Genomic DNA, 14,465 nt, shown 5'->3' with positions numbered 1-14,465 from the left:
TTTACTGCTTGTTCCTTGATCAGATTAAATAACATTGGGAATCGGCTACAACCCTGTGTCACTCCCTTCTTACCGCTGCCTTTCTTTCCTGACGCTCAACTCTCATTACTGCCGTCTGGTGTCTGTAAATATTGTAAATAGCCTTTCGCTCTCTGTACTTTCCCTACTAGTCTACAAATGCTATAAACATAAGTTAGTCATTCCTTACTCCATCTTATACAATGAGTCAAAGGGTCAGTATGGCCTCGCGTGTTGCTACATTTCTCTGGAATCCAAACTGATCTTCACCGAGGCCGACTTCTACCAGTTATCCCATTTTTCTGTGAGGAATTGATGTTAGTGTTTTGGAACCATTTCTTACTACACTACCAGTTCGGTAATTTTTACACCTGTCTGCAACTGCTTCCTTTGCAATAGGAATTATTATATTCTTCTTGAAGTCTGAGGGTATTTCGCCTACAGACCGGATATTAGGTGCATATTTTATTGGCTAAGTACGATAACTTTGAACCTCTGACTCTCGGTAACCGATAATGTTATCGAAAAAAGTTTCATGACAGCAATACACCATCATCTCAAGAAAAGAAGGAAAGAATTAGACGAAAATTAGTAAAATAAGTATAAGTAACAACATTGTCATAATTTAAAGCAGTTCTTCTTAGTAGCCGAAAGTGGTATTTACGTCACATCACAATCAGCTTATACTACGGAGAGTTTACGATTTGGTGTACGTCGGTTGTTTGCGATCTATCTCGGATATATGAAATGAACGGCGAGTTGAAGAGAGTTACGTCACATGGTAAGTCAAAGGACATGTTAATGAAACCCCATTTGGATGTTTGGACGGCTTACCTGGCGCGGAAGTAGTATTTGCAGGTGGTGTTGCTGGGGTAGCTGGAGGGGTAGCGCGGCGAGAAGAAGCGGCCGCTGCGGGGGCCGTCGCCGCTGGAGAACAGCTGGTCGCACTCCGTGCCCAGCACCGGCCGCCCGTCCGACCGGAACGAGCCTGCGACACCACAAGAGAACAGCCGTCACAACGCCAGCCCGCCCCCGTCTGCCATCATTGGTCAATGGATGACCACGTTACAGGTCACGCCATCACTCTATGGTGTACGAGTTGTCACTTTCGCTCCCGTGCTATTAGCGCTGTGCTTGCTGCCGCAAAATAATGTCTCTTGTGTCCTTCAGATTTTCTTGTCCAAGCCTTGACCTTACTGATATTTTTATGTCTGGCATTCTTCCGATTTGTTGTTCCAACACTCCGTACCGCCACTAATGCGTTTCAGTACACATCACATTGTAAATATGCACACTTAACACAATTAGTCAACCTCTCAGGACAATGACTTCAATTTGGCAAGAATGTGAGTCCACAAGATTCCTTAGATACTGTAACGCCGGAAATACATATTTCCATCTATTGTACTATAAATTTTTTCCTTAATCATACAATGTAAACTTACACGGCCGATATTGTCTTCACTTAAAACTGTCGGTCTGATAGTCCATGGTGGAAGTATAAAACGTCTCCTGACGTTTCATCACCAACTGTGGGACACATCCTCGGAGGTAAAGCCGCTTTACCTTCGAGGATGTCTCCTGCAGTCGGAGACGAAACGTCAGGAGACTGTTTTATACTTCGTACACGACCTATCAGCCTGACAGTTTTAAGTGAAGAGTTATTTTGTTACCTGAAGATATGACATTTCAGTGTCTAATTACGCATTTATGTCGATGTATAATTGGTTTGTTTTGTAAATATTATTTGTATTTTTACGCTGGGTCTGGCCTAGGGAAAACTCTGTTGTCGAACGATTATATCGATAGGTCGTGTGGAGAACCAAAGTGTTTAGGATCTTTGGTAGTGCTAACTTTGCCGCATGGAGCGCGGGAGGAGCAGAGGCAGAGCGCAGTCTGGCTGGAGTAAGGCGGTGGAGCAGGTGCTTTGTGTGATGCTCCCGCGAATTGCCACGCTTACGGGGTTTGGCCGAATCTAATTGTGCTCGACTTGCTATGATAGTTTGTGACACGGTGTCGGGGATGGGAAGCATTAGCTGGCGCACACCAAGAACCCGTTTTGCCTGGTGACAGTGTCGAGAAGAAGGCGCGCCAACAGCCAGCTTCTGCAACAGCAACAGCCGACAATGAGTGACTGTCGCCACCTCCTCGATCGACGACTTTAAACCTTCAATCAACCAACAAGGAAGACTGGAAGCACGTATAGGTTTAGAACTGTATGGAAGACCTCAGCTTTTCAAACTGTTAAATTTTTCTCGCTAAATTACAGCAACTTAGCTTGAACCTTTGTTAGTCATTGTCCCAATTGCATTACCAAGCAGGGTCCCTCCCTTTTCCGGAACGAACCCAAGTGTCATTGAAATTCAAACGCCAGCATTAAAGTAATATCATTCCATTTCACTGCTTTAACTTCTAAGTTCAGTTAAGGTATTTAGATTACACAAGCACAAATTAAGATTGCGAGTTTTGTTACCATATTTTAGCTTACCTGTGACTGCAGCTCAGCTTGGTACGTACTAAATTTTACTACTGTTAATTGTTCAGATCATTTATTTCGAGTTCAAAGTTAAATCTCTTATTTCTAAATTGCGTAGATTCAAGTAACTTTTGAAATGATTGTTGAAGGAGCCCAAGACTAACCTTATTTCACTGAATTTTGTAGTGCTTCAGAAACAAAGTTCACTATTAGTTTCAGTCAGTAAATTAATTTTCAGTTTTCCGGTTTTATTAATTCTTTTGCTAAATTAAGTCAGAGTGTATCAGAAATTTATTATTTCTGACAAACATTCAGTTTTCACACAACACGTATCAACCTTCAGTTGCCACGCTTTTAGTGCTAATTATATGTGCATTAATATTACACTTTTAGTTATTATAGTAGTTGTCCATAGGACTGGTGACCGTAATTTTTCCCAAATCTCTAATATCTAATTAATGCCAAATAATTGTTAACATAACGACCGTACATTTACTTTCTTTATTAATTTTACCCTTTTCTCAAAATTAATTTCCAACAATTACGTTTGCATTTTTCCTTTCATTTAGATGTAACCCTTCCCTCCCTCTTAACCGACAAATAAACTTCGGTGAAGATTGCTTTTCCAAATTTTCATTAGGTACACGTGGTTAAATTTTTCACTGTCATTAAGGTCGATAAGTGAGGTGGAGGTTAAAATACCTAAGGAATATTGTGTAGCTGTAGCCAACTAAAACAACGGGAATGTCCTTGGGTACTCTTAAACAGCTGTTCCAAACAGCCTACATCCAATGGTTTTTTATGGGTTTTGGACTGGGTTGTTTAGGGTGTCTAAGTGTTCCTCATTCAGTGAATATAAGCACGCGACTCTGTTAATATGTCTCTCACTTCTTGGAGAACGGAATTTTCGTCAGCATTATCTTCCAAAAATTACAGAAACGCGAGGAACATTTATGTGCAGTACCAGTAACATCATCAGTGGTATTATTTTTCATTAACTTCACTGGTTTCTATGGTACAATCGACCATCTTGAGGGCCCTCTGAAACAACGGGTGATCTCTAGAAAAAGAGCTTCCTGTAACAGCATTTTGGTCTAGAGGTAGCGTCTTTGATTCATAATCAAAACCTCTACGTTCACGGGTTATATCGCCGCCACTGCCTAAATTTTGCTAAATCATCACCATTGGCGGCCGAAGACTTCCGGCATAAGAAGTCAGCTTCATTCTGCCAACGGCCTTGTCAAAGAGGGCGGAGGAGCGGATAGAGGTTCAGGGCACTCTCTTGTCCTACGGGTGGGAAATTGCCCTTAAAGGCGGCTGAATCAGCAATGATCAACGACATTAGGATGCAGAAGGCAATGGAAACCACTGCATTAAAGACACGTAACGTGTATCCACAGGACATGTGGCCTGTAGTTTGAAGAAGTGTCATGATGATCTCTCCATTGGCAAAAGATTCCGGAATAGTCCCCCATTCGGATCTCCGGGAAGGGACTGCCAAGGGGAGGTTACCATGAGAAAAAGATTGAATAATCAACGAAAGGATAATTTTCTACGAGTCGGGGCGTGGAATGTCAGAAGATTAAACGTGGTAGGGAAACTAGAAAATCTGAAAAGGGAAATGGAAAGGCTCAATCTAGATGTAGTAGGGGTCAGTGAAGTGAAGTGGAAGGAAGACAAGAATTTCTGGTCAGATGAGTATCGGGTAATATCAACAGCAGCAGAAAATGGTATAACAGGTGTAGGATTCGTTATGAATAGGAAGGTAGGGCAGAGGGTGTGTTACTGTGAACAGTTCAGTGACCGGGTTGTTCTAATCAGAATCGACAGCACACCAACACCAACAACCATAGTTTAGGTATACATGCCGACGTCGCAAGCTGAAGATGAACAGATAGAGAAAGTGTATGATTATATTGAAAGGGTAATGTAGTACGTAAAGGGGGAAGAAAATCTAATAGTCATGGGCGACTGGAATGCAGTTGTAGGGGATGGAGTAGAAGAAAAGGTTACAGGAGAATATGGGCTTGGGACAAGGAATGAAAGAGGAGAAAGACTAATTGAGTTCTGTAACAAGTTTCAGCTAGTAATAGCGAATACCCTGTTCAAGAATCACAAGAGGAGGAGGTATACTTGGATAAGGCCGGGAGATACGGGAAGATTTCAATTAAATTACATCATGGTCAGACAGAGATTCCGAAATCAGATACTGGATTGTAAGGTGTACCGATCAGCAGATATAGACTCAGATCACAATATAGTAGTGATGAAGAGTAGGCTGAAGGTCAAGACATTAGTCAGGAAGAATCAATACGCTAAGAACTGGGATACGGAAGTTCTAAGGAATGACGAGATACGTTTGAAGTTCTCTAACGCTATAGATACAGCAATAAGGAATAGCGCAGTAGGCAACACATTTGAAGAGGAATGGAAGTCTCTAAAAAGGGCCATTACAGAAGTTGGGAAGGAAAACATAGGTACAAAGAAGGTAGCTGCGAAGAAATCATGGGTAACAGAAGAAATACTTCAGTTGATTGATGAAAGGAGGAAGTACAAACATGTTCCGGGAAAATCAGGAATACAGAAATAGAAGTCGCTGAGGAATGAAATAAATAGGAAGTGCAGGGAAGCAAAGACGAAATGGCTGCAGGAAAAATGTGAAGACATCGAAAATGATATGATTGTCGGAAGGACAGACTCAGCATACAGGAAAGCCAAAACAACCTTTGGTGACATTAAAAGCAACGGTGGTAACATTAAGAGTGGAAGGGGAATTCCACTGTTAAATGCAGAGGAGAGAGCAGATAGGTGGAAAGAATACATTGAAAGCCTCTATGAGGGTGAAGATTTGTCTGATGTGATAGAAGAAGAAAAAGGAGTTGAATTAGAAGAGATTGGGGATCCAGTATTAGAATCGGAATTTAAAAGAGCTTTGGAGGACTTACGGTCAAATAAGGCAGAAGGGATGGATAACATTCCATCAGAATTCCTAAAATCATTAGGAGAAGTGGCAACAAAACGACTATTCACGTTGGTGTGTAGAATATATGAGTCTGGCGACATACCATCTGACTTTCGGAAAAGCATCATCCACACAATTCCGAAGATGGCAAGAGCTGACAAGTACGAGAATTATCGCACAATCAGCTTAACAGCTCATGCATCGAAACTGCTTACAAGAATAATATACAGAAGAACGGAAAAGAAAATTGAGAATGCGCTACGTGACGATCATTTTGGCTTTAGGAAACGTAATGGCACGAGAGAGGCAATTCTGACATTACGGCTAATAATGGAATCAAGGCTAAAGAAACATCAAGACACGTTTATAGGATTTGTTGACCTGGAAAAAGCGTTCGACAATATAAAAGGGTGCAAGCTGTTCAAGATTCTGAAAAATGTAGGGTTAATCTATAGGGGAGACGGGTCATATACAATATGTACAACAACCAAGAGGGAATAATAAGAGTGGACGATCAAGAACGAAGTGCTCGTATTAAGAAGGGAGTAAGACAAGGCTGTAGCCTTTCGCTCCTACTCTTCAATCTGTACATCGAAGAAGCAATGATAGAAATTAAAGTAAGTTTCATGAGTGGAATTAAAATACAAGGTGAAAGGATATCAATGATACGATTCGCTGATGACATTGCTATCCTGAGTGAAAGTGAAGAAGAATTAAATGATCTGCTGAACGGAATGAACAGTCTAATGAGTACACAGTATGGTTTGAGAGTAAATCGGAGAAAGACGAAGGTAATGAGAAGTAGTAGAAATGAGAACAGCGAGAAACTTAACATCAGGATTGATGGTCACGAAGTCAATGAAGTTAAGGAATTCTGCTACCTAGGCAGTAAAATAACCAAAGGCGGACGGAGCAAGTAGGACATCAAAAGCAGACTCGCTATGGCAAAAAGGCATTTCTGGCCAAGAGAAGTCTACTAATATCAAATACCGGCCTTAATTTGAGGAAGAAATTTCTGAGGATGTACGTATGGAGTACAGCATTGTATGGTAGTGAAACATGGACTGTGGGAAAACCGGAACAGAAGAGAAGAGAAGCATTTGAGATGTGGTGCTATTGACGAATGTTGAAAATTAGGTGGACTGATAAGGTAAGGAATGAGGAGGTTCTACGCAGAATCGGAGAGGAAAGGAATATGTGGAAAACACTGATAAGGAGAAGGGACAAGATGATAGGACATCTGCTAAGACATGAGGGAATGACTACCGTGGTACTAGAGGGAGCTGTAGAGGGCAAAAACTGTAGAGGAAGACAGAGATTGGAATACGGCAAGCAAATAATTGAGGAAGTAGGTTGCAAGTGCTAGTTTGAGATGAAGAGGTTAGCACAGGAAAGGAATTCGTGGCGGGCCGCATCAAACCAGTCAGTAGACTGATGACAAAAAAAACTGCGTATCATCTTTGAATCAAATCAAAGTCACAAGGACTTAACTCTGGGGAGTATGGAGAATGGCACAGTACTTCCCAGTCCCATCGACCGAACAGAGCAGCCACAGCTTGCGCTGTACGCGCCCTCCCATTGTCGTGGAAAATGATGGGTGGGTTGCGCAGAAAATGTCGCCACCTCTTTCGCAAAGCTCGTCTCAGGTAATGCTCCAAAAACGAACAGTAATACTGTGCATTAACGGTCTGCCGAGGAGGAACGTAATGCGTTAGGATAACACTGTCACAGCCGTACGTGAGAATCACCATAACTTTAGACCGCTCAATTCTCACCATCAACACAACAGACTCTGCTAACGGTATGCTATGCTTTCCACATCGCTGGCAACAGGTTCTACACAACGCTGGTGACTACTTTAAAGGACAGTAACAGGTGCAAACACGAAACTCATTTCGATATGTTGTGGATAAATAGTTGCCACTATTTAAGTTCCAACCTTCGTATAACCACTGCTGTTAGGCCATGTTACTTTTCTGCGAGTGATACGACAGTCCTTTTAGACACGTGGGAAAATCCGATACGAAAAATAAATTGGACATCATTCACGATGCGTCTCGGACACGTCCAAACGCGATAACTCCTTTCCATAATAAGTCTATTTCGACGCTTAGTACTTCGTTGATCCCATACAACCGAATGGCAAACATATGACATCTCAGCCCATGACTTAAATCGGCACTGAGTGTCAGTCGACTGCAGGGTAACGGACCTACGCCGTCTGCTGCTCTCCAACGACAGCAAAGTGCTCTTTCAAGAGGTAACTAATATTCTTCCGCTGAGTACATCTGTGTAGCCTAGCTCACCAATCACACTTATATTACCGTTTCTATATTTTCTTCCCATCACAATATTCATGTCACGTTTTGATACATCAAGGGAGACATCCAACAGATTATTTGAAGCTTTTCCCTTGCAAAATATTTATGATGACCGAAAATGAGTCTTCAGACTTTTATTTTGTTTCTACGAAAACGTGACAGCCTCATCCTAAGGCGCTGCTGTTTGACAAGGCTGACAGCAACGGCCACCCAAGAGGACACCACAACCAACGTAACTACAATTCCACGCCTTCCGCAGATACCAGTCACCTGTCCGATGACATGACGTTACGCAGAGGGCCAATGAGGCAACAGCTTGTCATGTCGGCCAACGGAAGCCAATTGTGCGGCTTGAATGTAGTAATGCGCTTGATAATATAACCTTTTCCTCTCGGATTTTGCAAACAGTCTACGCTAAATCCACTGCAAGCTTACGGTACGACCAGCCCACCGTTGGGGTCCACACTAAGAAGCACGCGAGCTAATATTTATGGCTGTCTATAGGGAATGGTACCATTACCAATACTGTGGATCTCCAGCAAGTCATCTTGCAATAAAACTTGGTAGATGCAGATTTGTAGGAGAAACTTTCAGATTTATATTGTATCGAGTTGGGTTCTTAATGACTGGAAGTTACCCGATCCAGGAAGTACTATTTGTATTCACGTATACAAGAGTTGTACGTTATGTTTCAGTGTCCCAAAGAACGCAGTTATTGTACGTTGATTATATATTTGTTTACTTGTCTCAGACACAACACTGGTGAAGTCTGATTGAAGTGACATGCTATTGGACAGATAGTCACGTTGCAGCATACAGATAGGGGTAGGAGGATGTGACAGGGATCGAGGGAGAAGAGGGGATGGACAGCTAGAGGGGTATGAGGCGATTAACGGAGAGAGTGAGAGGAGGAGACGGAGACATAAGTAGAGGGCTGGAGGGGATGTTCAGGAAGAAGGGGAGTAAAAGGGCAGGTTGAGAGGAGAGGAGGAGATGGACAGAGAAAGGGGAGAGAGAATTGTGTTTTGTACATACTGGTAAAGTTGTTGGAGGAAAGTTAGTAGCACACATAATTCCTGATTTGAGAAACACACGGCTCATATAACAGGTGAATATTGCAAGCCGTACATAAAACGAACATCATAATGGCTTGATGTAGAATTGAACAACACCCCTATACAATACAAAACCAATGCCTTTTAAACAATTCCATATCGCTGGTGGAAGCAGCTACAAAGCATTAGATTTTTCACATCTGATATTGAACATGGTCAGCAGTAAACATTGGCACTGCCCCCTAGAGTTTCCACGGATCTGGTTATGTGTTGGCATGCGATGTTTCTCAGAAACATCGCATGCCAACACATGCTTTATCCACTATGCATATAGTTAAATTTCTGTCCTGATTGCCATATCCATCACCAACGTATCATAGAATATAATCCTCAAATGCAAGTCGTAGGATTTCTACTTTCGAATGACATCGCGAATTACTAGTCTACTTAGCATTGTATTTATACTAGGATAGGTCAACCAACGACGAAAATAATGAATGGTAGAATGAAGTGACCGCCACACCCGTCAGTCATAATTTGAGTGAAAAGCAAGCAAATGAATTCTGCTGTTTCAGCATGGTGGAGGGTCATGACAATACTTTCGAAAGACATTTGGCATCGAAAGTAAATTGGGAATAGGAAAAAGGGAAATCAATGAATTTGGCTTCCAGCGGGAAGTCGGTTGTCATAGGCCAGCAGTACCCCTGAAAGGATCGGCAACCCTTCGGACGGAGAAACAGCGCACGCGTGATAATCCCAAGGCGTCGCTTCCCAGGATTTCCATCACCAGCCTTAGTCGTATTGAAACCGGTACACGGTAGCGCAAGCGCCACCTGAGTTACTGCTCGCTGGTTATCTACTTTGCTCTCACGTGCGCGGAAATAGATCCACAGGTGTACCTCAGCGCACCGGCTATTTATAGCGGCGCAGTTCTAGTAATTAGCGGTTCACCGTCGACGCTCTGGGTCGACTAAAGTGCCGGCTAATCCTAGCCCTTCAGAGCTCTGTAGAAGCCACCTTAGAGGAACTTCACACATCTCCAAAATCGGCCCTGAGAAGTATCATCGGCGAGTTTCGGCAGAGTACGTTCTACTTCCTTCCCCGTGGGAAGCTGCATTGTGTTAGTCTCTACGTCCCATTATCTTAATTTACTTTGTTGCTTTCCAGGCACACTCCTAAGAGAGTTTTGTGTGAAGATGTTTTTGTTTTGTCACTGTTGTATTGTTTTGATTAATTACATTTTTCTCTTTTTGATCTGGAACGAGTATGCTCTTAGGCATTTCACCACGTGAGATAAAGCATCATTGATATCAGTGATTCTGAAACATTCTTGCGAAAAGCTGAAAATGAAATTAGGAAAAAAGTCGATTCCCATAACTCATGGTGATATACACACAGCCGCGCGGAGTGGCCGCGAGGTTAGAGGTACCATATCACGGATTGCGCGGCTCCTCCCGCCGGAGGTTCGAGGCCTCCCTCAGGCATGGGTGTTTGTGTTGTTCTTAACGTAAGTTAGTTTAAGATAGATTAAGCAGTGTGTAAGTTTAGTGACCGTTGACCTCAGCAGTTTGGTCCGTTAGGAGTTCGCACACATTTGAATATATACACTCAGTGTCCAAAAACCATGGGAAGGCATTGTACATGAAAACGGTTTTCACCTCCTGTTGCCTACGCAGGGCGTTTGACACGAGACATTCCAGGTAGAAATGGGTTCCTGGTGACCACATTCAAGCCAGTAGTAGTGTGACTAGTACTGGACGAGTGGCGACCTAACTAACTGCACACTGTCTGTTACCCCATATGGCTCCGCGTATAATAGGGCTACGAGAAGCAGGACGTTCCTTCTACGATATTGCAGGCGGACTTGGTAGGAATATAGCCACTTTATTTGACAGCTGGCAGCTGTTATCACAGGAATATACCGTTGCATGAAGACAGTGCTCCGGACAGCCACGTGGATCCTTGTGTTCAGCGAACGGCTCTGCCACATCATACTCCACCTGCCGCAGCAGTTTGTACAGTACTTGGCATCACAGTGACACAACGAACTGCTATAAATCGGTTACGGCTCCTAGCCGTCGCCCTAACCGCCGTCTGCTTCACGTCTGCTGCGCAGCGAGCTACCTTAATTTAAGTATTAACTGTATTTTTCCTACTTGACACTTCTTCCGTGTGTTTTTGCTTTTAGGAAGCTTTAATTGTCGAGTGCTATTAATAGTGTTCCATAGATTTCGTGTTTCTTTTGAATACAGTCAGAGAGTCCCTTTAGTCAGCCATAGTGCCAGTAGTGTCAATGTAGCCCTAACCGCCGTCTGCTTCACGTCTGCCGTGCAGCGAGCTACCTTAATTTAAGTATTAACTGTATTTTTCTTACTTGACACTTCTTCTTCCGTGTGTTTTTGCTTTTAGGAAGCTTTAATTGTCGAGTGCTATTAATAGTGTTCCATAGATTTCGTGTTTGTTTTGAATACAGTCAGAGAGAGTCCCTTTAGTCAGCCATAGTGCCAGTAGTGTCAATGTAGCCCTAACCGCCGTCTGCTTCACGTCTGCCGTGCAGCGAGCTACCTTAATTTAAGTATTAACTGTATTTTTCTTACTTGACAATTCTTCCTCCGTGTGTTTTAGCTTTTAGGAAGCTTTAACTGTCGAGTGCTCTTAATAGTGTTCCATAGATTTCGTGTTTCTTTTGAATACAGTCAGAGAGAGTCCCTTTAGTCAGCCATAGTGCCAGTAGTGTTAATGTAGCCCTAACCGCCGCCTGCTTCACGACTGCCGTGCAGCGAGCTACCTTAATTTAAGTATTAAATGTATTTTTCTTACTTGACACTTCTTCTTCCGTGTGTTTTTGCTTTTAGGAAGCTTTAATTGTCGAGTGCTATTAATAGTGTTCCATAGATTTCGTGTTTGTTTTGAATAGTCAGAGAGAGTCCCTTTAGTCAGCCATAGTGCCAGTAGTGTCAATGTAGCCCTAACCGCCGTCTGCTTCACGTCTGCCGTGCAGCGAGCTACCTTAATTTAAGTATTAACTGTATTTTTCTTACTTGACACTTCTTCTTCCGTGTGTTTTTGCTTTTAGGAAGCTTTAATTGTCGAGTGCTATTAATAGTGTTATAGATTTCGTGTTTCTTTTGAATACAGTCAGAGTGAGTCCCTTTAGTCAGCCATAGTGCCAGTAGTGTCAATGTAGCCCTAACCGCCGTCTGCTTCACGTCTGCCGTGCAGCGAGCTACCTTAATTTAAGTATTAACTGTATTTTTCTTACTTGACACTTATTCTTCCGTGTGTTTTTGCTTTTAGGAAGCTTTAATTGTCGAGTGCTATTAATAGTGTTCCATAGATTTCGTGTTTGTTTTGAATACAGTCAGAGAGTCGGCCATAGTGCTAGTGCCAGTAATGCTAGTGTTTGTTTTGAATACAGTCCAGAGACAGGTAGTGCTATTTTCATTGTTTTCTACAAGAAGTGGTTAGCAATCACAGTTTAGTCAATAATCAGCTGCCTTTAGTGAATTAGCAGTCTAGTTAAAAGTTGATTAAGTCTCTTCAGTAAATTGATTCCTTAGGATGGATAGGATGTGTGACTGCTGTGTACGGACGCAGGTGGTGCTGGCCACTCTTCGCGAACAGCTGAGCGTGTTGATGGCCGCGGTCAGCCGTCTTCAGGCTGCTGCCTCGGAGTGTAGCGGCAGTGGGGAGTCTGGTGCGTCGCATGGTGCACCCCAGGTGTTAGATGCTTCACCCACTGTCCCTGCTGTCGAGACATCTTCGCGGGTACCGGGCGCGGTTGGGCCACCCTCTCCCCAAGGGGAGTGGCAGGTTCAGCGGCGTTCGCGTCTCACGAGGCGGAGGGTAAATGTGGAGGCTGGCCGTGTGGCGTCGCCCGCTCTGCCTGTGAGTGGACATGTGGCTGCTCCTTCAGCAAGGTCCGAGCAGGCACACGGGGGGAGGGGTTTATTAGTTATTGGGAGCTCCAACGTTAGGCGGGTGATGTGGCCCCTTAGTGAAATAGCGGAAAGGTCGGGGAAGAAGGCCAGTGTTCACTCTGTCTGCTTGCTGGGCGGTCTCATCCGAGATGTGGAGGAGGCCCTACCGGCGGCGATAGAAGGCACTGGGTGCACCCGACTGCAAATTGTTGCTCATGTCGGCACCAGCGACTCCTGCCGTCTGGGTTCAGAGGTCATCCTCAGTTCGTTCAGGCGGTTGGCGGAATTGGTGAAGGCGGAAAGCCTCGCTCGCGGGGTGGAATCAGAGCTAACTATTTGTAGTATCGTTCCCAGAACCGATCACGGTCCTCTGGTTTGGAGCCGAGTGGACGACTTACACCAGTGGCTCAGTCGATTCTGCGGAGAGCTGGGGTGCAAATTTCTCGACCTCCGCTATCGGGTGGAGAAATGTAGGGTCCCCCTGAATAGGTCAGGCGTGCATTACACGCCGTAAACGGCTACAAGGGTAGCGGAGTACGTGTGGAGTGCACATGGGAGGTTTTTAGGTTAGAGAATTCCCTCCCTAGGCCCGACAAGAAGCCTCCTGAGACGCGGCAAGGTAGGAGTAGGCAAAATGCAACAGGGAATGACGATATTAATGTGCTAATAGTAAACTGCAGGAGCGTCTATAGAAAGGTCCCAGAACTGCTCTCATTAATAAACGGTCACAACGCCCATATAGCACTAGGGACAGAAAGTTGGCTGAAACCAGACGTAAACAGTAATGAAATCCTAAACTCAGATTGGAATGTATACCGCAGAGATAGGCTGGACAGTGAAGGGGGAGGCGTGGTCATAGCGATAAGAAGTGCAATAGTATCGAAGGAAATTGATGGAGATCCGAATTGTGAAATGGTTTGGGTGAAGGTCACAGTTAAAGCAGGCTCAAACATGGTAATTGGGTGTCTCTATAGGCCCCCGGGCTCAGCAGCTGTTGTGACTGAGCACCTGAAGAATAATTTGGAAAATATATCTAGTAGATTTTCCCACCATGTTATAGTCCTGGGTGAAGATTTTAATTTGCCGAATATAGACTGGGAGACTCAAACGTTCATAACAGGCGGCAGGGAAAAAGAATCCAGTGAAATATTTTTAAGTGCTTTATCTGAAAACTACCTTGAGCAGTTAAACAGAGAACCGACTCTTGGCGATAACATATTAGACCTTATGGTGACAAAAAGACCCGAACTATTTGAATCAGTTAATGCAGAACAGGGAATCAGCGATCATAAAGCGGTTGTTGCATCGATGATTTCAGCCGTAAATAGAAATATTAAAAAAGGTAGGAAGATTTTTCTGTTTGGCAAAAGTGACAAAAAGCAGATTTTAGAGTACTTGATGGCTCAACACAAAAGTTTTGTCTCAAGTAAAGATAGTATTGAGGATCAGTGGACGAAGTTCAAAACCATCGTACAATATGCGTTAGATGAGTATGTGCCAAACAAGATCGTAAGAGATGGAAAAGAGCCACCATGGTACAACAACCGAGTTAGAAAACTGCTGCGGAAGCAAAGGGTACTTCGCAGCAAACATAAACATAGCCAAAGCCTTGCAGACAAACAAAAATTACGCGAAGCGAAATGTAGTGTGAAGAGGGCTATGCGAGAGGCGTTCAATGAATTCGAAAGTAAAGTTCTAAGTACTGACTTGGCA

General features: G+C 43.6%; 1 protein-coding gene across 2 annotated transcripts in view; it reads right to left on the bottom strand.

Annotated features, from left to right (window-relative positions):
- Nucleotides 1-14,465, bottom strand: part of LOC126336137 (suppressor of lurcher protein 1-like) — a 659,041-nt gene that overhangs the window by 185,996 nt on the left and 458,580 nt on the right. For both annotated transcript variants that reach the window (XM_049999628.1, XM_049999627.1), the window contains exon 6: nt 853-1,006. In XM_049999628.1, coding sequence (XP_049855585.1) covers nt 853-1,006 — 154 coding nt within the window. The remainder of the gene's footprint in view (nt 1-852; nt 1,007-14,465) is intronic.

This window comes from Schistocerca gregaria, chromosome 2 (assembly GCF_023897955.1).
Source record: "Schistocerca gregaria isolate iqSchGreg1 chromosome 2, iqSchGreg1.2, whole genome shotgun sequence".
Classification (NCBI taxonomy): Eukaryota; Metazoa; Arthropoda; class Insecta; order Orthoptera; family Acrididae; genus Schistocerca; species Schistocerca gregaria.
This window is presented reverse-complemented; position numbering and strand designations above follow the sequence as displayed.